This window comes from Oncorhynchus keta, chromosome 27 (assembly GCF_023373465.1).
Source record: "Oncorhynchus keta strain PuntledgeMale-10-30-2019 chromosome 27, Oket_V2, whole genome shotgun sequence".
Lineage (NCBI taxonomy): Eukaryota > Metazoa > Chordata > Actinopteri > Salmoniformes > Salmonidae > Oncorhynchus > Oncorhynchus keta.
Window position 1 is genome coordinate 35,978,200 of NC_068447.1, and position 23,499 is coordinate 36,001,698.

Here is a 23,499-nt window from a genome sequence, read left to right on the forward strand (position 1 = left end):
TGCCTGAGAAGAAGTTGACGTTTTAAGAAAAGAAACAATGACTAAAACTTAAAAGAGACTTAGTCAGACCATGAAATAGAAGCAACACCATTCAAACATGATCATCATCATGGGTGAGATTAAAGGGGGGTGGGGGGGGAACTGTAATTGTCCATTTCCTGCTTTCTGTGCATATAACACATTGTAGAAGGCAGAAGAGAAACCGCCTGCGTCATTTCAACTTGTTAGTGCCTGTTTGAGGAAGAGGACAGCCAGGCACATCAATGATCAGCTCCTCTTTGGTACTAAGTGGATATTCTGAGAGGGAACTATGAGTCTGGGATCTAAGTCTAAAGGAGTTCAGGGGTACAGTCCCAGCTCTCTGCTGAGCTCACAGGAGAATGAGAGGCTGGAGGACCTCCTGGGGAGGAGGTGTGCTGTAAGTCCTTCCTGGGAATCAAGGAGGGAGGGGAGGATTGGTATATTTGGTTGGTGTTTAGTTTTGGTTGGTGTGGGAAGCTATCTGGTTGAATGATTGGTACTAGGAAACTGGATGGTTGGTATATAGGAAACAATATGACTGGTGTTTGAGTTTTTGGTATGTAGGAGAGTGTTTGGTAGAGGAAACTATATGGTTGGTGTGCTACTGCAGATTGGTGTGGGGTTATGAGGGTACTTTAAAGGCACGGCCACACCGGTAGCCTTTGCCAGCCGAGAGTACTTAGTGAGAGAATATGTATCAACTCTAAATACAGGTTATGGTATATCTGTGAATTCTAACCTTTTATCAATTTTCCTGTGTGTCAATTTCCCCAGTCTGTGGATAAAACACGTTTTTTACATCTTCTTTGTATACAGTAAGATATGATTGGGCAATCTTCTGGTCGCCAGTGCTTCAGCCTCATCCTTATTGTTTATCTTTTTCAGTGACTGAATGAACCATTCGTACTGTTGCTCTGCTATGTTTATATAGTGCATTGGCAATGGCATTTGATGTAACATGGACATTTGGTAACTTTAAAAGTAATCTATTGTTAGAAATTCAAACAATTAAATGACATTTTGCATGTCCACCAAGAGTCTACACAATGACTTTAAAACAGACATGAGTAAATTACAGGAAATGCTGGTGTAAACCACTTCCTCTGGTGACAGAATCAGAGGCAGCAGTTAAACTCAGTCACATATGAGTATGTGCAGTCTGCTTTTTTTTCACATTCCAACTTCCTGGTTTCTGAAGTAGGCCCAAGCCTGCAGTGGTAGATGATAATTCTAACAAAACACAAGATCTAAAAAGTCCTACTACAGAAAATGTGATGACATTAATGGGGCAGGTGTTTGCTCTGGCAACTACCCAATAACTTTTCGAACCACAACAGAGTACCAAGCAGCAGATTGTAAGCTCGTATCACAGGTAACTTGGCTCTGTATAGTCGACTCCTGATAAATGATAAACTGATAAACTTCCGATTGTCCTAAATGTTTGCTCTTAACCTGAGCACAGGCTGTCCAGAGTAAAATCATCATATAGTCAGCATTTTAATTGCACTTTTCCGATGTGCACTTATCAGGAGCCAACATATAAACTAATTCCATACCCTCTGTGTGTGTGTGTGTGTGTGTGTGTGTGTGTGTGTGTGTGTGTGTGTGTGTGTGTGTGTGTGTGTGTGTGTGTGTGAGCATGTGTGTAGTCCCTGGCCACGGCTGTGGTGCAGCTGTATATGGCCCTGCCACATAGTCCCACCTGCTGGAGCCTGCAGCACACTGGGGTGGCCTGCTTCACCAAGGACAACCCTCGTCGCTCCTACTTCATACGCCTCTTCGATGTCAAGGTAACAGGAATATGTAACGTCAGCTATAATGATGGTCGAATATCTATCAATCAATCAATCAATCAATCATATTTCTTTAAAAAGCCATTTTTACATTAGCAGTTGTCACAAAGTGTGTATAGTAACCCAGTCTAGATAAGGATCCTTTGTTGAGCTGAGAGCCTGAAGATTCAGTTGTAGTATTGTCCACTGTTGAGTTTACCATGAGCTGAGAGCCTGAAGATTCAGTTGTAGTATTGTCCACTGTTGAGTTTACTATGAGCTGAGAGCCTGAAGGATCAGTTGTAGTATTGTCCACTGTTGAGTTTACCATGAGCTGAGAGCCTGAAGGATCAGTTGTAATATTGTCCACTGTTGAGTTTACCATGAGCTGAAAGCCTGAAGGATCAGTTGTAATATTGTCCACTGTCAGTTTAAGCTACAGTTATGCTAACAGTTGTTTTTCCCCCCAGAAAGGACAGCTGACCTGGGAGCAGGAGCTCTATAACCAAATGGTCTACCACAGCCCCCGACCCTTCTTCCACGCATTTGCTGCAGATGTAAGCAAAACATGAATATGCCCTGGATGCTCATGATGATGGCTTGATTGTAAATCCAAAGTTGAGTGATTGTCCATTTGTATTTCTCCTTCTGCAAATGTATGCCAAGATATGTCATAGTTCACTCCAATACAATGCAGGACTGCCAAGTGGGGCTGAACTTTGTGAATGAACAAGAGTCTGAAACATTCCTATGTGCAGTGGAAGACAAGATAAACCGGAGAAACCGTCAAGGTCAGGTCATTTGTTGTAGGATCCAGGACAGAAACATTTAGTTTTGCGTTATTTGGTTGTCGATGGTTGTTGTTCGTGGTTGTTATTTGGTTGTCGATGGTTGTTGTTCGTGGTTGTTATTTTTCATATTTGAAATAATACACACGACTGTTCAAAGTTTGGGGTCACTTAGAAATGTCCTTGTTTTCGAATGAAAAGCCATTTTTTTGTCCATTAAAATAACATCAAATTGATCAGAAATACAGTGTAGACATGGTTAATGTTGTAAATTATTATTGTAGCTGGAAACAGCTGATTTTCAATGGAATATCTACATAGGCGTACAGAGTCCCATTATCAGCAACCTCGACGTCAACAGTGAAGAGGCGATTCCGGATGCTGGCCTTCTAGGCAGAGTTCCTCTGTCCAGTGTCTGTGTTCTTTTGCCCATCTTAATCTTTTCTTTTTATTGGCCAGTCTGAGATATGGCTTTTGCTTTGCAATTCTGCCTAAAAGGCCAGCATTCCGGAGTAGCCTCTTCACTGTTGATGTTGAGACTGGTGTTTTAGCTAGCAACGTGCCATTGGAACACAGGAGTGATGGTTGCTGGTAACGGGCCTCTGTACGCCTATGTAGTTATTCCGTTAAAAATCAGCTGTTTCCAGCTACAATCATTTACAACATTAACAATGTACAATGATCAATTTGATGTTATTGTAATGGACAAAAAATGTCCTTTCATCTCGTTTCAATTTCTTTCAAAAACAAGGACATTTCTAAGTGACTCCAAATGTTTTGAACGGTACTGTTTATCTGATACTGGAAAACAGAACAAATATTGTAAGGTGTGGTTCCATAGAGGTTAGCTGTGGCTTTTCAAAGGAAAAGGTTGTGTTGGAGATGAGAAGACATTATCTAAACTGACATCCTCTCGTTTCCTGTTCCCTTCTTTTCTCCTTCTCACAGTCTCAGAGAAGAAGCAGCGCCCCCTGCCTTCCAATGGTAAGACTGACATACTAATACCACGGACATTTGGATGCGGGTGTATGAAGTAATCACTAAAGAATCCTTTTTCCTTTTCTTAATATGTGTGTTTTACTTACAGACAGAGGTAAAGGTGAGTATCCCTAATCCCATTGTACGTGTTATACCCCAGGCACCAATACCAACTGACCCAATATGTAAACATACAATGTGTTTCATACATGTACACATCAATTGTAATCCAGGACCTGGGAGTCCCACTTCTCCCTCTGTGGCAACCATAGACATCCAGAACCCAGACATCCAGGCTTCACGCTACCGCTCCGTCACACCTGTGCCTGCTCCTGCCTTTGTCAGTAAGGGGAAAAAGGACAAGAAGAAGGACAAGAGGAAGGGCAGTAAACTCTCCAAAGCAGACATTGGAGCACCCAGTGGGTTTACGTGAGTGGATACGAAGCACACACATATAAGCAGGTGGTAAAATAAAGCCTTCATAAGCTATCACAATACATGTAGTTACATGACACCTATCATTAAATTGTCTGTCCTCAATTTGTTTCATTTACAAACCAGGACAGAATCCAAGCTTGCCACTCATACTTTTCTAAGGTACTCACTCAGGTGTATGTTCCTCTCCCTCTCTCTCCTCTCCTCCTCAGACACGTGAGCCATGTGGGCTGGGATCCCAACAACCTGGACCCTGACCTGAAGAAGCTGCTGTCCTGTGCTGGGATCAGTGAGGCTGAGCTGAAGGATGAGGAGACCTCCCAACTCATCCAACAAGTCATCGAGAACTCAGGCGGCATGGAAGCAGTCAAAAGGCCATGCACACTGGTAAGTGTCTGTTTCCTGGTCTAAAGTTACCAACTTCCTCACTTTTTTACAACTAACTGTAAATCAATCTCTTTTTGTAATCTAATAAATTGGCCTTTTTTTCATCCCAATGTCATATAGATCCTGAGCTTCCCCCTGGTAGACAGGGTTCTCTACCTCCCGTACCAGGCAGCTGTTGCTCCTCTCCTGCCCCCCCTCCTCCACGGGGGGGTCGCTCAGGCCCCCTGCCCCCTCCCCCAGGACAGCCAGGGCGAGGACCACCCCCCTCCCATCCCCCTCAATCACGTGGAGCCCTGCCACCTCCACCCCCCTCAAGCGGCCGAGGCGGACTCCCACCCCCTCCACCCTCTGTGTCCTATACTTCTCCTCCCCCTCCCCCTGGCCACCAGCGCTCCATGCCTGCCCCTCCTCCACCTCCTCCCCCGCCTCCCCCAGCCCAGAGCTCTGGAGACTTTCCTTCTCCTCCACACCCCTGTAAAAGTCCCCCATCACCTGCCCCTGCATCTACAGGAGGATGTGAAGGAGGTGGAAGAGGAGCTCTGCTGGACCAGATCCGCCTGGGGAGGAAGCTCAAAAACGTAAACTAAACTTTGTTATTCAAATGCAGAAATTGTCTTTGTCAATGAGAGTGAAGTCTATATATTTCAGTTTACATGATCGTTGACCTTTGTGTCCCAGGTCACAGACAGTCCTGAGTCACCTCCGCCTGTTGACACAGACTCAGAGGGCATCGTAGGAGCTCTGATGATGGTCATGCAGAAGAGGAGTAAAGTCATCCACTCCTCTGGTAAACACCTTCTCATCCTAATCTATCATTCATTCATTAATGTATTATATTCCATCTACAAATGTGTCAAATAAACCAAATGCATTGTGGTTCATCCTCATGAATCTAAAAATAAATACCAGCATAACAGACATAACTCTCTTCTGTTTCAGATGAAGGTGAAGAAGAAGGAGGTTATGATGATGAAGATGACGATGAGTGGGACGACTGATAAGTGCATTCCATCCTGTATTATTTTCCACTCTGTAACCATGGACTCAACAGTCTGGTTGATCCGGTTAATCTCTTTTGTGTTGGTGTTTTTGTATCAGTTGCTGACTGGAAGGTGACTCACAAAGATTTACATCAGAAGAATGCTACAGATAAGGATTGTGTGAAAGTCCCAAATGTGAGAGAAATCAACGGAACGTAAGACAGAGAAACGATTGATGGGATCACATATCTTTATATTTGCCGTTCAAACGTTTCCAGTGTAGGACTCATGCTGAGTATTACAGTATGTTTCTGTACTACACATTACAGTATGTTTCTGTACAACACATTACAGTATGTTTCTGTACTACACATTACAGTATGTTTCTGTACAACACATTACAGTATGTTCCTGTACTACACATTGCAGTATGTTTCTGTACAACACATTACAGTATGTTTCTGTACAACACATTACAGTATGTTTCTGTACTACACATTACAGTATGTTTCTGTACTACACATTACAGTATGTTTCTGTACAACACATTACAGTATGTTTCTGTACAACACATTACAGTATGTTTCTGTACTACACATTACAGTATGTTTCTGTACAACACATTACAGTATGTTTCTGTACTACACATTACAGTATGTTTCTGTACAACACATTGCAGTATGTTTCTGTACAACACATTACAGTATGTTTCTGTACTACACATTACAGTATGTTTCTGTACTACACATTACAGTATGTTTCTGTACAACACATTACAGTATGTTTCTGTACAACACATTACAGTATGTTTCTGTACTACACATTACAGTATGTTTCTGTACAACACATTACAGTATGTTTCTGTACTACACATTACAGTATGTTCCTGTACTACACATTACAGTATGTTTCTGTACAACACATTACAGTATGTTTCTGTACAACACATTACAGTATGTTTCTGTACAACACATTGCAGTATGTTTCTGTACTACACATTACAGTATGTTTCCGTACAATACATTGCAGTATGTTTCTGTACTACACATTGCAGTATGTTTCTGTACTACACATTACTGTATGTTGCTCTACTACACATTACAGTATGTTGCTGTACTACACATTACAGTATGTTGCTGTACTACACATTACAGTATGTTGCTGTACTACACATTACAGTATGTTGCTGTACTACACATTACAGTATGTTTCTGTACTACACATTACAGTATGTTTCCGTACAACACATTACAGTATGTTTCTGTACTACACATTACATTATGTTTCTGTACAACACATTACAGTATGTTTCTGTACAACACATTACAGTATGTTGCTGTACTACACATTACAGTATGTTTCTGTACAACACATTACAGTATGTTGCTGTACTACACATTACAGTATGTTGCTCAATATCATTAGAACATATGGTGAGGTCTTCTTCACAGTCTTCGTTATACCTGTTCCCATTAAAAGTGACAATTTGATATGGCTGGAATGTAGTATTATAATGTAATACAGAGATTATGCACACATGGGATTTACTGTCTTTTTCTTCTACATGTGGAGATGATCTGTTTTGTTGAAAGATCCCTCACGTCCCTTTCAATCCACCACCGTCCACGCACACAATTCAAAGAATAACGTATAGCTATGAGTCCTCAAACAAACATAGGTCACAAAGGTGTGAGAGGGAACAAGAGAGTCACCACAATTACAATATCACATATGTTATTAGTAGACAAATACACACATACATGTACATCACACCAAAACATTATCGCTCAACGCTGAACAGCAAAATGTACACATTTCCAACCGAATAAAGCGTGCAAAGGCAAATGTTTATCAATTGTTTTATGTCATAACCATGAAACATTAATAAACCATGGATCTATTATGATCCTAAAATATATACACATATCGATATATTACATTTCTATACTGAGATACTGGGTTGTGTGAGGGTCGGTATCACATGTCATTCAATGTACAAAGAGAGATGAAACTCATGTTTGGTGTCAAACATGGATCTGTAGTCTACCACATGAGTGTTCTAGCTGGCTGGTGTTGGAAGTCCAGTCCTCTATCCTCCTTGGGTCTCCTGGCTCTCTGTGTGTCTTCTGCTGATGCGTTTAGGCTGTTGCTCCTCCGGCTCTTGCTCCTGGCTCTCTGTGTGTCTCCTGGAAGTGCGTTTGGGCTGTTGCTGCTTGTGCCTCAGCTGCTCCCAGTAGGACTGACAGTACTGGTGGATCAGCCTGACCTCCGGCTGGGACAGGGTGTCTGTGAAAGGGGGGGTTGGAGGGACCCTCTGCTGCTTGGGGTCATGTTGTCTCCCCCGTCCAGTGGGAGGGCTGTTGGAGGTCATGGGGTCGTTGTCAGGGGAGGTGAGGGCCAGCACGATGTCTCGGTCCAGAATGCGCAGCGACACCCGGGCCACAGTGTGTTTGAAGTTGTTCTCTGTGGCCAGGCAGTGGTAGAGCCCGGCATCCGATTGGCTGAGGGACTTCAGAAGGATCCCGTGGGCTGTCTTCAGATACTCTCTGTCCCGGTTGAGCTGAGAGGTGAGAGGGAGAGAGAGTGTTATGGTCATGAGGGGGAGAGAGTGTGTTGTGGTAGTGAGGGGGGGAGAGAGTGTTGTGCTAGTGAGGGGGAGAGAGAGTGTTGTGGTAGTGAGGGGGAGAGAGAGTGTTATGGTAGTGAGGGAGAGAGAGAGTGTTATGGTAGTGAGGGGGAGAGAGTGTTATGGTAGTGAGGGGGAGAGAGTGTTATGGTAGTGAGGGGGAGAGAGTGTTATGGTAGTGAGGGGGAGAGAGTGTTATGGTAGTGAGGGGCAGAGAGTGTTATGGTAGTGAGGGGGAGAGAGAGTTATGGTAGTGAGGGGGAGAGAGAGGAGAGAGTTATGGTAGTGAGGGGGAGAGAGAGTTATGGTAGTGAGGGGGAGAGAGAGTTATGGTAGTGAGGGGGAGAGAGTGATATGGTAGTGAGGGGAGAGAGTGTTATGGTAGTGAGGGGGAGAGAGAGTTATGGTAGTGAGGGGGAGAGAGAGTTATGGTAGTGAGGGGGAGAGAGTGTTATGGTAGTGAGGGGGAGAGAGTGTTATGGTAGTGAGGGGGAGAGAGAGTTATGGTAGTGAGGGGGAGAGAGTGTTATGGTAGTGAGGGGGAGAGAGAGTTATGGTAGTGAGGGGGAGAGAGAGTTATGGTAGTGAGGGGGAGAGAGTGTTATGGTAGTGAGGGGGAGAGAGAGTTATGGTAGTGAGGGGGAGAGAGTGTTATGGTAGTGAGGGGGAGAGAGAGTTATGGTAGTGAGGGGGAGAGAGAGTTATGGTAGTGAGGGGGAGAGAGTGTTATGGTAGTGAGGGGGAGAGAGAGTTATGGTAGTGAGGGGGAGAGAGTGTTATGGTAGTGAGGGGGAGAGAGTGTTATGGTAGTGAGGGGGAGAGAGTGTTATGGTAGTGAGGGGGAGAGAGAGTTATGGTAGTGAGGGGGAGAGAGTGTTATGGTAGTGAGGGGGGAGAGAGTGTTATGGTAGTGAGGGGAGAGAGAGTTATGGTAGTGAGGGGGAGAGAGAGTTATGGTAGTGAGGGGGAGAGAGAGTTATGGTAGTGAGGGGGAGAGAGTGTTATGGTAGTGAGGGGGAGAGAGTGTTATGGTAGTGAGGGGGAGAACATGGTCCACATCTGCCTCATTTGTGTTTCAAAAGTGATTGACTATTTCTATATAGATATTTTTGAACTGAAATAACATTGGCTGATAATTAGTACTATTAATATCAACAAGAAAAACTTTACTTCTGCTCCCGAGTGGAGCAGCGGTCTAAGGTACTGCATCCCAGTGCTAGAGGCATTACTACAGACCCTGGTTCAATTCCAGGCTGTATCATAACTTGCAGTGATTGGGAGTCCCATAGGGCAGGGCACAAATGGCCCAGCATCGTCCGGGTTTGGGTTTAGACCGGGTAGGCCGTCATTGTAAATAAGAATGGGTCCTTAAATATCTTGCGTAGTTAAATAAAAGGTTAAATAAAAAATGTACGTATATTGATTTAGTCAATCAAACATGGATAACCCCTGTGTAAACTGCTCCAACAGCTCAAGTGTAACCAATAAATGTGGTATGAATTTGATATTTTAATAATACTGGTCTCTTTTCAGAGAGCAGAAATAGATGCATTTTCCTCCTTACCGCTTTCCTCCTTCCTTCTCTCTGATAGAGCCACTTGACTGTAGCCTGAGGAGAGCGAGGCTGACACTCCAGGAAGGTACTGCTCCCCTCCACACCAAACTGGACTGTCTCTCTAGGACGATTCTCTACTGAAACAGGGAAGGAGGAAGAGAGAAAGAAGGAGAGAGAGACAGATAGGAGATTATCTTAAATGGCAGTTATTTGCTAATGTTTTAGTTATTACATGATTTGATTGTGTCACTGAAAGTGTTTTGTCTAACCTTTGGCATTGAAGCCTCTGCACTGTCGCAGTGGATCCCCATGTTTCACATCCTGTCTTCTGCTCCTCCTGAGTGAGAGAGACAGAGCAGAGTTCATCCAACACATTTCACAAGCACAGAAATGAATTCAGTCATGAATTTATTCAGACACAGACAGACCAGACCAGACCAGACAAGACAAGACAAGACAGGACAGCACAAGACAAGACAAGACAGGACAGACAGACACAGTGAAGGACTAATAAAGCTTTATGACACTCCTTCTCTGTCAATATCAGATGAGGGGTTGTGGTGTGTGTTGTGTTGGTGTGTGTTGTGTTGGTGTGTGTTGTGGTCCTGACCTCTTGGTGGCGGGGGTGAAAGCGGAGCAGCTCTCCCCGTCCCAGGCGCAGTAAGGGTCCCGTGCCAGACAGCAGTCGGAACAGGCCCTCCCATATACCCCACAACGATGCAGAGATACCTGGGTAAGCCCTGCCTCCGATGACACGTACAGCTGTTGCTATAGCAACAGAAGGAAAACAAGAGCTCAGCATCAACAATATCTCTTTAGTGTTTCCTGTCGATGAAGAGAGAGAGAGAGTTCAGCTTACCCTTTTAGATGAGATCTTCATTGTTTTAACAGCAGCACGTGTCTGTAAATAAATGCATCGTGTCACATAAGTATCAACAAAGTGTAACCATTGAAAGAATGTCCAAGGACAGTGGTTGGAGACTTTTGCTATAACGTGAACAATATTTAGAGAAATCATATAGGCACACCCTGAAAACCTCCACTTCCTCCAGGGTGAGCTCCTCCATGGTGCTCGGGTCCTTGGGTAAAACTATGACCTTTTGGACAGTGCCACGATCTGGAACAAGAGAGGTCTGATGTCACCGTGTTGAATTTGGACAAAATACAAAATGTGAAATTCAAACATGCAATGAAGTCCTTCAGTCAGCCAATTGCCCTGGGACGGAGAGCCTCTCACCTGTGCCCAGGAAGAGCACCTCGTATCGGCCGTCCACGGCGTCCACCTGGTCCACCACCAGGGCTGTGAAGCGGTAGTCCACCCCGGTCCTCACCACCAGGGGGCGACGGTGGATAGGGTACACAGGGTGGTACATGAGGGGATGGGCTCGCATGAAGTTCACTGCCTCGTCTGAGAAGTCCTTAGAGGTGCGAATGCCCGGGGTGAATGTTCCTCCTGGACACTAGAATTATATATTGTGAGTAACACAGAGACAGAGAGAGTGTAAGCAATGCGTTTCCCTATTGGAAAGAGGTGACAGTTGATGGGATGTATATATACAGATTATTTTCAGTGAGTAACTGGTCTGAACCTACTGTGCCAGGGCGAGGGTAGGGAATCTTGCCCGTGTAAACTGTCCACTGGTAGTTATGACCATGTTTGTGGGAGAAGGGTCCATTGAACACGTTGCGGATGTCAACCATGGAGTACACACAGACTGCTGAGCCCTTGAACACAGAGCTGGGAGAGAAAGAAGGGAAAACAAGGGGAGGGGGGAATGCAGTCAGCATCAACCAGAGAAGTGGAGGGGGGAGGTCCTAGATGAGAGTAGAAAAGCATTGAGGAGCGAGAACAGGGCAGGCCTTTAGAGAGAAGGGAAATTGGAGAGAGGCTACGTATAACAGGGGATGTAAGACAGATACAATGATGACCTACCCAGCAGTTGTGAAGAGGGCATAGACCACAGGGTTGCGTTCATCTTGCGTTGGCTGGATAAAAACATCCCCTGAAAGGATGACGAAAGAGACAGAAATGATTTTCCTGTAGAACTGGTGAAGGATTCACTTCCATCGACAACTAATGATCTCTAAATCTTTATCGAAATCACTAAATCTTTCACTGAGGTCTGTCTCACTCAATTCGTCAAACAAGGTCTCCACCCCATCGTCTCCGATCACAGAGCACACCAGGCGAGCTTTCAGGAAGGTGGTCCATCTGTTCACCAGGGACTTCTGACCCCCCTCATCATTCTGGGAAGAGGGAACGTAAAGGATGGAAGAGGTAAGGGAAGCCTGTTTCCGTGGAAGACACTTTTTTTTTTGTACCCTTAACAATTCCCCCAATCACCATGTTGTCCATAATGTTGCAGTCAAACTATAATTATGTAAGTCATTCAAGTAAGAGTTAATAAGAGTCTATACAAGAGTGGCGTAGCTCAGTTTCACAGGGCCACCCTGCTAGGTCCGAGCAAAGACCTTCTCACCAGACACACTCGTCCCACTCTGGCCAACACACTGGGGCTGGCCCCTCCCCCTGTATCCAGACTCTTCTCCCGGAAGAAGAAGTAGAGTTTATCATCATTCCTCTCGGAGTTGTCAGGAATCTGTTGGATCTGAATGAACACGGGCTCTGAGACGGACAGAGAGAGAGAGAGAGGAACGGAGTGATGAAAGAAAGAGAAACCTGCAGCAGTAGCAGCAGTTTGCCATGATTTCTTAAGAGTCAGATCGCGCTGGTTCGTATCTGGCTTGAAGGACCATGGGGAAAAAAATGGCAACATTTTGGGGAATCCACCCTTACAAGATGGCAGTCTTTTTCAGGCATAGTAACTCACCATTGAGCCACTTTGAGTCATACTGCTCTGTCCTGACTGTTGTTCTGCCCCCCATGGTCCTAAAGAGGGCTGCGTCTGTCCCCATGAAGTCTACATGGACCCCCGCATACAGATTCCCATCTGCAGATGAGAAGAGAGGAGGAAGAGAAAGAGATGGAGAGGAGAGGTTAGGAAACGGTGAAAGTGGGAGGGGAGACTGCCCCAATTTTGGGCAGTCTACTAAGTGAATGCACAAGTGAGGTGAAGCTTACCGATAAGAGCAGCAATATTCTCCTGGGAAGGGTCGTAGGAACATTTTCCCTTCCCTGATTCCGTAAATCCAGGAACTAGCCTGAACACATAGTCCTGGAAAGAGAGAGACCAGAAAGGCCATATAAGGATCAAATGTTTTGAAATGGCAAAATGTACAGTGAAAAATAGCTCAAATCTGAGCCCTAGTTTTGAGTACCACAGTTTTGAGAAATCCGAGCTGCTGGTCGTGAAGATGCACAGATAAGCTGCAATTAATTGTCTTTTAAAATGATTTTGGGCATATTGAACCTCTCACCTCTGCCTTCCAGCCTCTGTTGATAAAGGTGCAGATGGGTTGGTAGGCTCCAGTCCCACAGGTGTACAAGTGGGTGCGGTTCCATGGCTCTATCATACGCACAAAGTTTGCACACTCACCCTGGTGTGTGTACACAGACATGGGAATGCTATCAATTGTTGGTGTAAAAAAAAACATCTTTCAAAACTGTGAAATAAGACCCATGAAAGTATGACATCATTAGTTAATACTGAAAGGTAGAGGGGCCAGGGTTCTTTTACAAAGACAAGGCATTCCCACCTGTCCTCCTTTTCCTGTCATCCGACACTCCCCTCTTCTCTTGTCAGAGGTTGGCCAATGGATCTGTCAGGGACAAATGATACCAGACATTACAGGATCATTTTACTTGAGGTGTTTTACTACGCGGGGGCAGGTAGCCTAGTGGTTCCAGCGTTGGTCCAGTAACCGAAAAGTTGCTGGATCGAATCCCCGAGCTGACCAGGTAAAAATCTGTCGTTCTGCCCCTGAACAAGGCAGTTTCCTGGTAGATTGTCAATAAGAATCTGCTCTTAACTGACTTGCCTGGTTAAATAAAATAAAAATACTACCACATTAAACTGTGGTAAAGCTATGCATACACAGGAACGATTCCTCCAGTCTCATTGGCCTTTTTGAGGGAGTTGTGGTTATGTGTGTTCTTACTATGAGGGGCTCCTTGTTAACGTTGTGCATGTCCAGGGCCACCAGGTACTCCCGGCTGCCCAGGTAGAGACGGCCCTGGTCCTGGTCCATCAGCAGGATGCGGTAGTCACTGGTGTTGAAGGAGAAGGAGAAGGGACGGACTGCTCTGGTGTCCAACAACTCTGCGGAGGAGAGAGATGCATAGACGCACAAATATGCATGGACACACACAGGGACACAACGTTAGTGTAAATCATATGCAAAATGAGTTCTGTAGCAGATGAGAATGGTAAAATCTTAATATCCAGCAGGGGGAGCCATGAGCTCTTTCTGTTTATTGCCTTGAATCTTTCCCATGCAGTTTCCCTGATAACGACGACAAGTGCTTTATTTCTCACTATCAGCAGCATTTACACAACATAGACTACCAACACCAAGAGAAAATGTGCGAATGACTAAATACGTAACTTCTCAGGACGTATTCCAGAGGCTTTTAAGATTTCAATATTTCATGTGTTCCGAGCTTCTGATTGACTTTGTGGCATCGGCTGAATGTACTGTGCAACTTTATGGATGCTAATGCAGGTCTCTGAGGACACACGGTATGAGGAACTCTGAGTAAACCCTTTAAACCAGGTCTGTTCGGTGACCCACTCTGTGATGGCGCATTTCCCCCGCGTGTTCCGTCTCTCTTTTCCACCCGAGTGATTTACACAAACGGCTCCAAATGTTCTCTTTCCTCCTATGCGGAACGGCACCCGTGTCGCACTGGGCCATGGCTCTGGCAGACCCGCTCTGACTTGGAGCCAAGGCAGCCTGCATTTACATAACAATGACCAGCTGAACGTTAAAACCTTCTCGCAAAGCAACCGTCTTGAACGATGCAGAGGTTGTTGATTCTGCTCGCCACAAATCTTTAGCGTCACAGTCCTGAGGGAAACACAATAGCACCAGAGCTTACATGAACATCAAACACTGGTGTGCGAGTAAGTCTTAATGGAAAAGCACCATGAATGAGTTTTACACCCATTCATTCATTCATTCAGAGACAAGAGACGTCACATCTCCCCGTAAAAGCCTCGATGTTCATCAGTCAACGGTAAGACAAAAATGTTTTGCACCTTTATTTAACCAGGTAGGCCAGTTGAGAACAAGTTATCATTTACAACTGCGACCTGGCCAAGATAAAGCAAAGCAGTGCGACAAAAACAACAACACAGACTTACACATGGAGTAAACAAACATACAGTCAATAACGCAACAGAGAAACCTATATACAGTGTGCGCAAATGTAGTAAGATTAGAGAGGTAAGGCAATAAATAGGCCATAGGGGCCAAATAATTACAATTTAGCATTAACACTGGAGTGATAGATGTGCAGATGAGGATGTGCAAGTAGAGATACCAGGGTGCAAAAGAGCAAAAATGAATAACAATATGGGGATGAGGCAGTTGGGTGGGCTATTTACAGATGGGCTGTGTACAGGTACAGTGATCGGTAAGCTGCTCTGACAGCTGATGCTTAAAGTTAGTGAGGGAGATGTAAGTCGTGAAGCTGTCTATAAATGGAGAAAGTTCAGCACTGAATGCTCAATGACGTTAAGAAGAATCCTAGAGTATCAGCTAAAGACTTACGGAAATCTCTGGAACATGCTAACATCTCTGTTGATGAGTCTACGATACGTAAAACACTAAACAAGAATGGTGTTCATGGGAGGACACCACGGAAGAAGCCACTGCTGTCCAAAGATAACATTGCTGCACGTCTGAAGTTTGCAAAAGTGCACCTGAATCTTACACAGCGCTACTGGCAAAATATTCTGTGGACAGATAAAACTACAGTTGAGTTGTTTGGAAGGAACACAACACTATATGTGGAGGAAAAAAGGTACAGCACACCAACATCAAAACCTCATCCCAAAGTCTGGTGGAGGGAGCATCATGGTTTTGGGCTGCTTTTCTGCCTCAGGGCCTGGACAGCTTGCTATCATTGATGGAAAAAATGAATCCCCAAGTTTACCAAGACATTTTGCAGGAGAATATTAGACTATCTGTCCGCCAATTGAAGCTCAAAAGACGTTGGTTGATGCAACAGGACAACAACCCAAAAGACAGATGTAAATCAACAACAGAATGGCTTGAACAGAAAATATACATCCTGACCTCAACCAGATTGAGATGCTGTGGCATGACCTCAAGAGAGCAGTTCACACCAGACATCCCAAGAATATTGCTGAACTGAAACAGTTTTGTAAAGAGGAATGGTCCAAAATTCTTCCTGACCGCTGTGCAGGTCTGATCCGCAACTACAGAAAACGTTTGGCTGAGGTTATTGCTGCCAAAGGAGGGTCAACCAGTTATTAAATCCAAGGGTTCACATACTTTTCCCAGCCTGCACTGTGAATGTTTACACGGTATGTTCATTAAAGACATGAAAACATATAAATGTTTGTGTGTTATTAGTTTAAGCAAACTGTGTTTGTCTATTGTTGTGACCTAGATGAAGATCAGATCAAATTTTATGACCAATTTATGCAGAAATCCAGGTATTTCCAAAGGGTTCACATACCTTTTCTTGCCACTGTATGTACAATAGCTTTTAAACCTGTATGTGCTATGATGTATTTACTAAGTACCGTGGAAACACATGTGTAATCTATACAAAATCCCTCAGTTTGTCCATGTGGGACATATGATGAATGTCCCATGGCATTTGACAAAGGTTTGTGAACAAACATCAGCATATGTACATACTGTTTTAGCCTGGCCAGAGTTAAGGACATCTGTGTTTACATCAAAGTGCTCTGCCGTCTTCCTTTGAGGTGACTGTTTGTCTGAATACTGTTAACAGGATGCAGTCAATGTGCCGCTAAAATAAGCTGCTGCGCAATCGGATCTGCTCCTGGCTGACACGGGATGGTTCTTAAAAGGTGGGGCAAGGTCCGGTTCTGTTCCTCCAAGGTAAACACAGGATAACAAGCCTCTCTGGCAAACGTCCATCTGCTCCGTCCACTGGGGTAAAGTGGACAGCACAGGCTAAAACTAGCAACATGCCAACACACACCCCCGAGTCACGACACAGTGCCTGGCCGCGCCCATCCTCATCGCCATAACAATGTGTTGGCACTATCTGATGAAGAAACAAAACACTTCATGTATCTTCATACCTCATTTGATTCAGGTAAACCAGGTCCAGACATGAAAGACCTGAGATAAATGTCCCGATCTGACCCTTTTAAAGTGTAAAATAAGTCCAAGTGAGGCTTTAAACCATTGCCTCCATAATGCAGAAGACAACCTAAAATCCATATTTCTCTGCCTCTATTTCTACCTGCCATTCTAGGTCACACATGTCAAACTCAGGTCTGAGTGTCTGCAGGGTGTCCTCCTCCCTTGTACTTAATTGATACATTTAGGTCACTGATTAGTATGGATCTTCCCTCACCTGGTTGTCTAGGTCTTAATTAAAAAGGAAAAACAAAATCCAGCAGACACTAGGACCTCCATGGAATGAGTTTGACACCCCTGCCCTAGGTCACTGGAAACTTTTTTGTTTTGTCCCTTCCTCAGACACAGTTCCCATCAACCAGGAAACACGAAGGGCCTTGATCATAGATCATATAATTTACAATCTTGATCCGGCATCATTTCAGTGGTCCTCCTCTCCTCCTGCCCCCCTCACCCAGTCCCAGTCTCTAAATCACGTCCATGGGAGGGAGTCACATGCACCCCTCCCCCGTCCCTCCCCAAAAACCCTCCTCCACAGGCGCCTTATGGAACAAAGAGAGTCCCTGTCGCAAACAATGAACAATCAATCTTTGGAATGTCAGAAAACACAGAGCAGGGGAGCAAATCCCAATGTTCCACCTATTCTTGGAAATTAAGTAGAGATGATTGGGTTTTAGGGGTGAGTGGGTGGATATGACTGACAAACCATATCAGTGAGGTCTTTACGCGGATTTGACTGACAAAATATATTTGAGATTTTTACACGGTTGCATTTCATTGTGAAATCAACACCACTCTGTGAATGATGGAAGAGAACAAGGGACAGTTACAGCAAGCAAACAAACAATAAATGTCATATCATCCACAGCAATCCGATACAATTCAATATGCCAGCAATCTAATATAATACCATTTGGTTCGTTTACCACCAGTTCAGGCTTATGCTTACTATTGGCAACCATTATGCAAACACTGGTGTGTGGGCTTAGCTTCTGTGGCAGACTCTACCACATCACATTGCAACCAACTAAGCTTATATGTACTTGACCTACCGTAACATTTCAATGAATACCCCGAGAGTTTATTTGCTTAAATCCCTGAACACAACAGGAGCTTATTAGAGACAGGCTTCTATTTGAGCCAGGCTTCTATTTCCTTAATTAATGCACACAGCTTTTGCAAAAAAAAATAATTCCAGTATTCACTTCCAGCATTTTAATCAATTTACACACTATGTCAAGTTTATTTTGTCTTAGTATCACTCTATTTCAAATATATATATATTTCTTTACAGAATAATTATTCTCCTCTTTGACTGTGCATTTTCGGCAGTTATTACTTTCGCCACTGATGGCCAGACTATTTCTGTGGGTCTGTACTCCTGAAGTTGTTGACTGTTTTTGTAGTTACCAGTTAGCCAGCAGTCCTCAGCTGTTAGCAGCCAAAGGCTAGCAGGTTCTTACTGGAGATTACTTCATTATTTAATGTAACAAATCGAACACTAAACCTTGTAAACAATTCATGGAAATGTATGGTAACAATTCCTTTAGACCCAGCAGTTATTTGAATAAGCAGATCGAATAATTGATTTTGGAGAATCTTTCTCATCTCCGTAGTTAAATGTTGTCATTGAATCATTAACATAAATCAAAGAAAAATGTTGTACTATGTTAATGAGGGCTTAGGGTGTGGGCTCAACTGTTATGAAGGGCACTAGAGACCACCACTTCCACCTTTTGTTTTCTCTCATTAACTTGTTGCCAGGAGGCAGGATATGAGCTTTTTACATATGTATAAAAGAGGAAACATATGTGTGTGTATTTGTGTGTGTGTGTGCATGTGTGCGTGCCTGCACGTGATTGTGTGCATGTAAACCACAATACTTTCTGAGATCGCTGACAGGTTCGCTAAGAACAACAAAAGCCAAAATAGAAAATATCTGCTACCAAGCTATCCTGGAAGCCATGCCAGTTGACATATGAGCAGTGTCTGTGTCTGAGAGACCTATGTTCTGGTCAAGTGACTCACCTTTGAAAGACAGGCGTATCCTCGGAGCAGACTGTTGGAGGCCTGAGGTACTGCAAACACAGAAACTCAACAGGAGGAGTAGGGCTCGAGTCGCTGTCTTGGCACTATCCATAGTAGAGACAGGTCTGAAAGATAATAATTCATTGTCACGTTTGTGTGTGTGTGAGAGAGGGAGACAGAGAGAAAGAGACCACTGTGTGATGTGAGTGTCTGAGTGAGGGCATGGGAGACAGAATTCCTAGACCTGTTTGTGCTAGACAGTCATACTGAGACACACAGTAACAGTGAATTTCCTGCCTCATGCAGGAAATACAAAATACATTGCTAAGAAAATGTGAAAAACATTTCTGACAGTTTAGGGGTGTTGTCAGATAACTGTTTTACTTTTATGTAAGCATTCATTATGTAGTATCTGCACTTTGCTGGATAGGATTGTTTATAAATTATGAATACTAAAAGCTGAGTCCATAACGTCCATTAAATTCTCTCCCCAAAGGAGTACTTATCAGATGCGCCCTGGAATGCTCTTATTTTTCTAACCAAATATATCAAGTAGGCCACAGAGTACTTCTGCATCTGCTACAATAACTTGCAAAAGGGAGGAAATTAAATAGCAAGTTATTTAAAGCGCTTCATAGAACTTCATATATAGACTGTAAATACATTAATAAAAATCTTTTCCCTTGAGTGGGGAAATGTGCCCAGCAATAAATTTCAGTTTGCTGTTTATAAAGCACTTATCTACAATTATAAACCTAACCTTTGTCACGGCCCATTTTTTTTCTCTGCCTACAAGTTTGACTTGTGTACATTTGTGTCCTGTGAACATTATAAAAACAATTTTTTGAGGGGGGATCATGAACTGTCGACTGTGCATATTATGTAGGAATTCATTTCATGACCATGACGTCGATCAATGGCTCCTGATAACATCGCAGTTACCTGTGAACTCACACATCAAAAGAGAGAGCGAGTAAACGTTCTCTCCAGATGTAGGCTACCCCTTCGTTCTTGCTAATTACATTGGTCCCTCAACACACTGACTAGAACAAACAAACAAATACTTGTGATTTTGAAAAAAGTGTCTAGAGAGAACTTGCCAACGTAGCCTACCTTTTTCTTTTTCTCGTGTAGGAGACCAGAAATAAGATAATAAGATGTTATCGCTACATTCCTTGGGCGTCTCGCTCAACAATTTAAGATACTGAAGTTCCACACGAAAACAACGAAAATCCGTTTGAAAAGGTCTTAAATGCTTAAAAGTTCACTCAGTTATAACCCTATAGCCTAGAGCCGCAGAGTTTCTTAGTCTCTCTCGAATTATTTCCAAACCACAAAAAACATATCCCATAGATTTCAGATCAAGATTTATAGAATGATAATTTCAACAGTTTTTGTCATATTCCCATTGCCCCCGTCCATCTGAAAATAAGAGAATAATATAGGTCCGTATGTCGTCTCCTCATGAGGGTCCTATGCTGTGAAGGTCTGTGACTGCAGGTGTTTAGAGGGCTGGCCCCCTCTCCTCCTCCCCCGTCTTCCTGCTCCCTCCCTCCTTCTCCTGTCATCATTACAGTACTAGGGTAAAGCTCAGGATGTCCCACTTTTAACCCACTTGATCCTGGTAAGGGGAAACGTCTGATTTCAGCTAATGTAGTCTACGCTAAAGTAAACAGGGAATCGAAATGTACTTGAATTCTAAATTATGAAAATACATTAAATTCTAAAATGTTATTATATCACATTAAATTGATTTAGAGATGAAAATACAATTTCAGGCTATTATTTCAAATGATATACTGTACATTGCCACTATATACAGTACTTTCCCATCTGTACAACTAGGCTAATGTGTTATACACCTTGGTTGTGCATCTACAATAGCCTACATTCCGATGTCACCGTAAATTGAGGCCCTGTGCTGTGCCTTGAAAGATGTCTCCATCTCAGAGCTGTTTAGCTCCACATGAGAGCCAGAAGAGTCCTACAGATTCCTAAGATTCCTGATGGACCGACTCCTGGGCTCACGACAACGGTCACAAAGTAACCAGGAGGGGGATTTTTAAAGAAGACATTCATTCTATCAAACCAGCTCTATGCCTGAAATGACCAAGCACCGTTTTCCTCTCTCCACCATTGGTTTTGTGGAAAGCTGGCAAATCAGGCAAACAGAAGATGAAAAGGCACAGGGATGTAATCAGATATGTAGCTTAAGGCCAGGATTTAACCGATTCAGACGGTGTGGTTGATTTGCACATCAGTGTGTCATGGGTGGAGGGAGACGAATCAGTTCCTTGATTTAGACATTTAGACAGTGCTATTGTATATGCCGAATAAGATGTCAATCGTATGCAGTCCGTTCCGAAGGGTGCTGCGTTTCATTCAGGGCAATGTTCCCTCCACAGGTCGGCACACTTGCAAGCTGCATTTATTTACACTCTCACTCATCCCCATTGTTCCGGCAGGCTCATCAGGCAGGAGAGACCTTTGGGTTACTTTCATGTAAAGTACATCTGGGTTAGGAGTGAGCAATGAGGTCTTTGTGTTATTTTTTTTCTGTGGGAGGCATCCTTCTCTTTCCAGCTGAGGAAATGTGTCATGAGTCAGCGCTGAGCTCGGGTTTCCGTACTACGTACTCTGTACCCCGAGCAGCCATAGACACCGTCACACTGACCGGCTCCCACTGCTTTACAGGGCACCAATAACGTCACTGATATGGCTTTTTAATGGTCTTATCGGCCCCGTGCCCACCCACTATTGCTTAAACCCGCTGAGTGCGATAGTTTAGCTCTATTGTTCACCACCACCACTTTCATAGTGGGAATTATGTTTTTGCCTTCTGTGAATGTCCACAGGAAGACCTTTTTCGATTGGCTCTGATTTGAAAGGACACTTCTGCGATATGATCCAATGGAAGAGCAGGTTCTGCCATAATTCGTAAAACACATGATCAAAAGAGACTTGCTGTACAACAATTCCACATCTCAAGTACATAAGACGGTCTCCCATTGTAGGCAGTCTCTTACAAAAGTAGGAGTACATCTGCAAACACAACACGTACGACGTGGCCCATCTGTGAACATGTAGTGGATTCGTAGTCTGTCTGTCTCTGGACCTCTCCATCTGACCCTCAGGTAATGTGCCATGTGATTACTATGGAATTGAAAAACCTTGTAAGACAGACAGCCCACAGAGCCTCAAGCAGCACCTCTTACCCTGAGAGGGGGCCGAGATACATCAATCAAAACAACATGTCCAAGGACAAAAGCAAGGCCCTAAGAGGGAGTAAATCCTGTTATTACACTGACGGATGGTGTGAATATGAACCAGATTTATTTTCTGAAGGATTATATTTTATTCATGTTTTTATCATTTTGGACTGTTCAGAATATTCACACCAACAGGAGCTACACACTTGGCAGAATGCAAAAGAATAAAAGGTGTTTGGCTAGAAGAAGAAAAAAATACCCTTCAAACAAAAGTAACATGAATATGAGATGGTAGGGGAGCAGGTGCTGTAAGTGACATGCAAACGCTGCAGACTGAAATGAATATCAAAAGAGAACAAGTTATGAAAACATTCCCTGACATGAAGAGTGCATACATGACGCTCAAAACATTTCAGTCAATATTGGAACTGGAAGCTGGGTTGTTCTAGGTTTCCACGGTGAAGGAAGGCGGCAGCTTCCCTCTCTGAAGCTGTCTTTCTGCACATGTACGGCCGGCGCTATGACATGTGTTCACCAAGCCGTAGCCAGCCATTCAGTCACCATCTGCACAGAAGACAACACTGGCACCCTCCCTCACTATAAAATGCAGCTGGGTGACTAGACAGCTGATTTAGAATCATTAATTTTAAAGGGGAAAAAATAGGGGGGGTGAAGGATATTGAAAAATGCTACAGGGATGAGTAATGTACAGTGCATCTGTCTTGGGAGATACATCTGTCACCACTTCGGTAAGAGCAGAATGGATGAGCGTGCTAAGGCTCATTAAATATGGATTCTCTATGGCAGATTTTTGGGCAATAAAGGGTTTGAAGGGACTGTTTTTTTGAACAGTCATTCAAATCTTCACTTCTCCATCTTTTCCTGGTGGGACCATAATCACCTCCCATGTTTGTCTTTCTCTTCTTCCATTTGGAGAGTGGAGATCCACTTTGTGAAGTCAGTCAAGCTGTTGAAGTGAACCGCGCTCACTTGCATACACACAAGACACCAGACATACTCAGTCAGATTCTCAAACAATATTGAGCAGTAGGCACACATAAGCATATTCCACTTCAATCAGCTCTCTTCTCATCTACTTCCATTCAATTGAAAATCAACCAATTATTCCTGGGTAATAACGTCTCTGTCTCTCTCCAATCATCCCTCCCCAGGTGTTTCATTGTTATGGCGAGACCATTGTAATTTGCGTAAATTCATTGCCCTCCAACAGAAATCAGTGAGGTCAAACCAAGGAGTTATTGTGGTACAAAGATGTTTCTTTCTTTGTGTACTACAGCCTGTGGTGTGCACAGCATGTACTGTGGGAGGCTGTTAATCCTGTGTGTGTGTCTGTGTTCATTTACATTTTATTTAACTAGGCAAGGCAGTTAAGAACAAATTCTTATTTACAACAACCCCGGCCAAACCCTAAACCGGACAATGCTGGGCCATGT

At 43.8% G+C, this 23,499-nt stretch overlaps 2 protein-coding genes across 7 annotated transcripts; one reads left to right on the plus strand and one right to left on the minus strand.

Moving 5' to 3' along the window:
• The first annotated feature begins 195 nt into the window (after positions 1-195).
• On the plus strand, positions 196-6,899 carry LOC118359879 (actin nucleation-promoting factor WAS-like). 3 transcript variants are annotated; one of them, XR_008083077.1, is made up of 10 exons: positions 196-418; positions 1,671-1,811; positions 2,264-2,350; positions 2,491-2,584; positions 3,530-3,565; positions 3,793-3,988; positions 4,207-4,381; positions 4,502-4,959; positions 5,060-5,168; positions 5,321-6,899. XR_008083077.1 is itself a non-coding variant. In XM_052482259.1 (10 exons), the coding sequence occupies exons 1-10, from the start codon at positions 311-313 to the stop codon at positions 5,377-5,379; spliced, it is 1,473 nt and encodes a 490-aa protein (XP_052338219.1). In that variant the 5' UTR covers positions 196-310; the 3' UTR covers positions 5,380-6,899. The 3 variants fall into 3 exon arrangements, 1 of the variants encoding a protein (XP_052338219.1); XR_008083078.1 differs by having other exon boundaries at positions 3,832-3,988; XM_052482259.1 differs by having other exon boundaries at positions 4,207-4,391.
• On the minus strand, positions 5,594-20,332 carry LOC118359878 (semaphorin-3F-like). 4 transcript variants are annotated; one of them, XM_035738750.2, is made up of 18 exons: positions 19,950-20,332; positions 18,837-18,961; positions 13,602-13,762; positions 13,200-13,262; positions 12,921-13,040; positions 12,625-12,718; positions 12,374-12,493; positions 12,023-12,168; positions 11,675-11,789; positions 11,476-11,545; positions 11,136-11,280; positions 10,780-11,002; positions 10,571-10,659; positions 10,402-10,443; positions 10,153-10,310; positions 9,812-9,879; positions 9,552-9,676; positions 5,594-7,921 (listed from the first exon to the last, which is right to left on the minus strand). In XM_035738750.2, exons 2-18 carry the CDS (start codon positions 18,946-18,948, stop codon positions 7,451-7,453), a joined length of 2,322 nt encoding a protein of 773 aa, XP_035594643.1. In that variant the 5' UTR covers positions 18,949-18,961; positions 19,950-20,332; the 3' UTR covers positions 5,594-7,450. The 4 variants fall into 4 exon arrangements, with proteins under 4 accessions (XP_035594643.1, XP_035594642.1, XP_035594645.1 ...); XM_035738749.2 differs by having other exon boundaries at positions 9,552-9,679; positions 19,950-20,331; XM_035738752.2 differs by lacking the exons at positions 18,837-18,961; positions 19,950-20,332 and adding an exon at positions 14,235-14,978 and having other exon boundaries at positions 9,552-9,679.
• Positions 20,333-23,499: the final 3,167 nt, after the last annotated feature.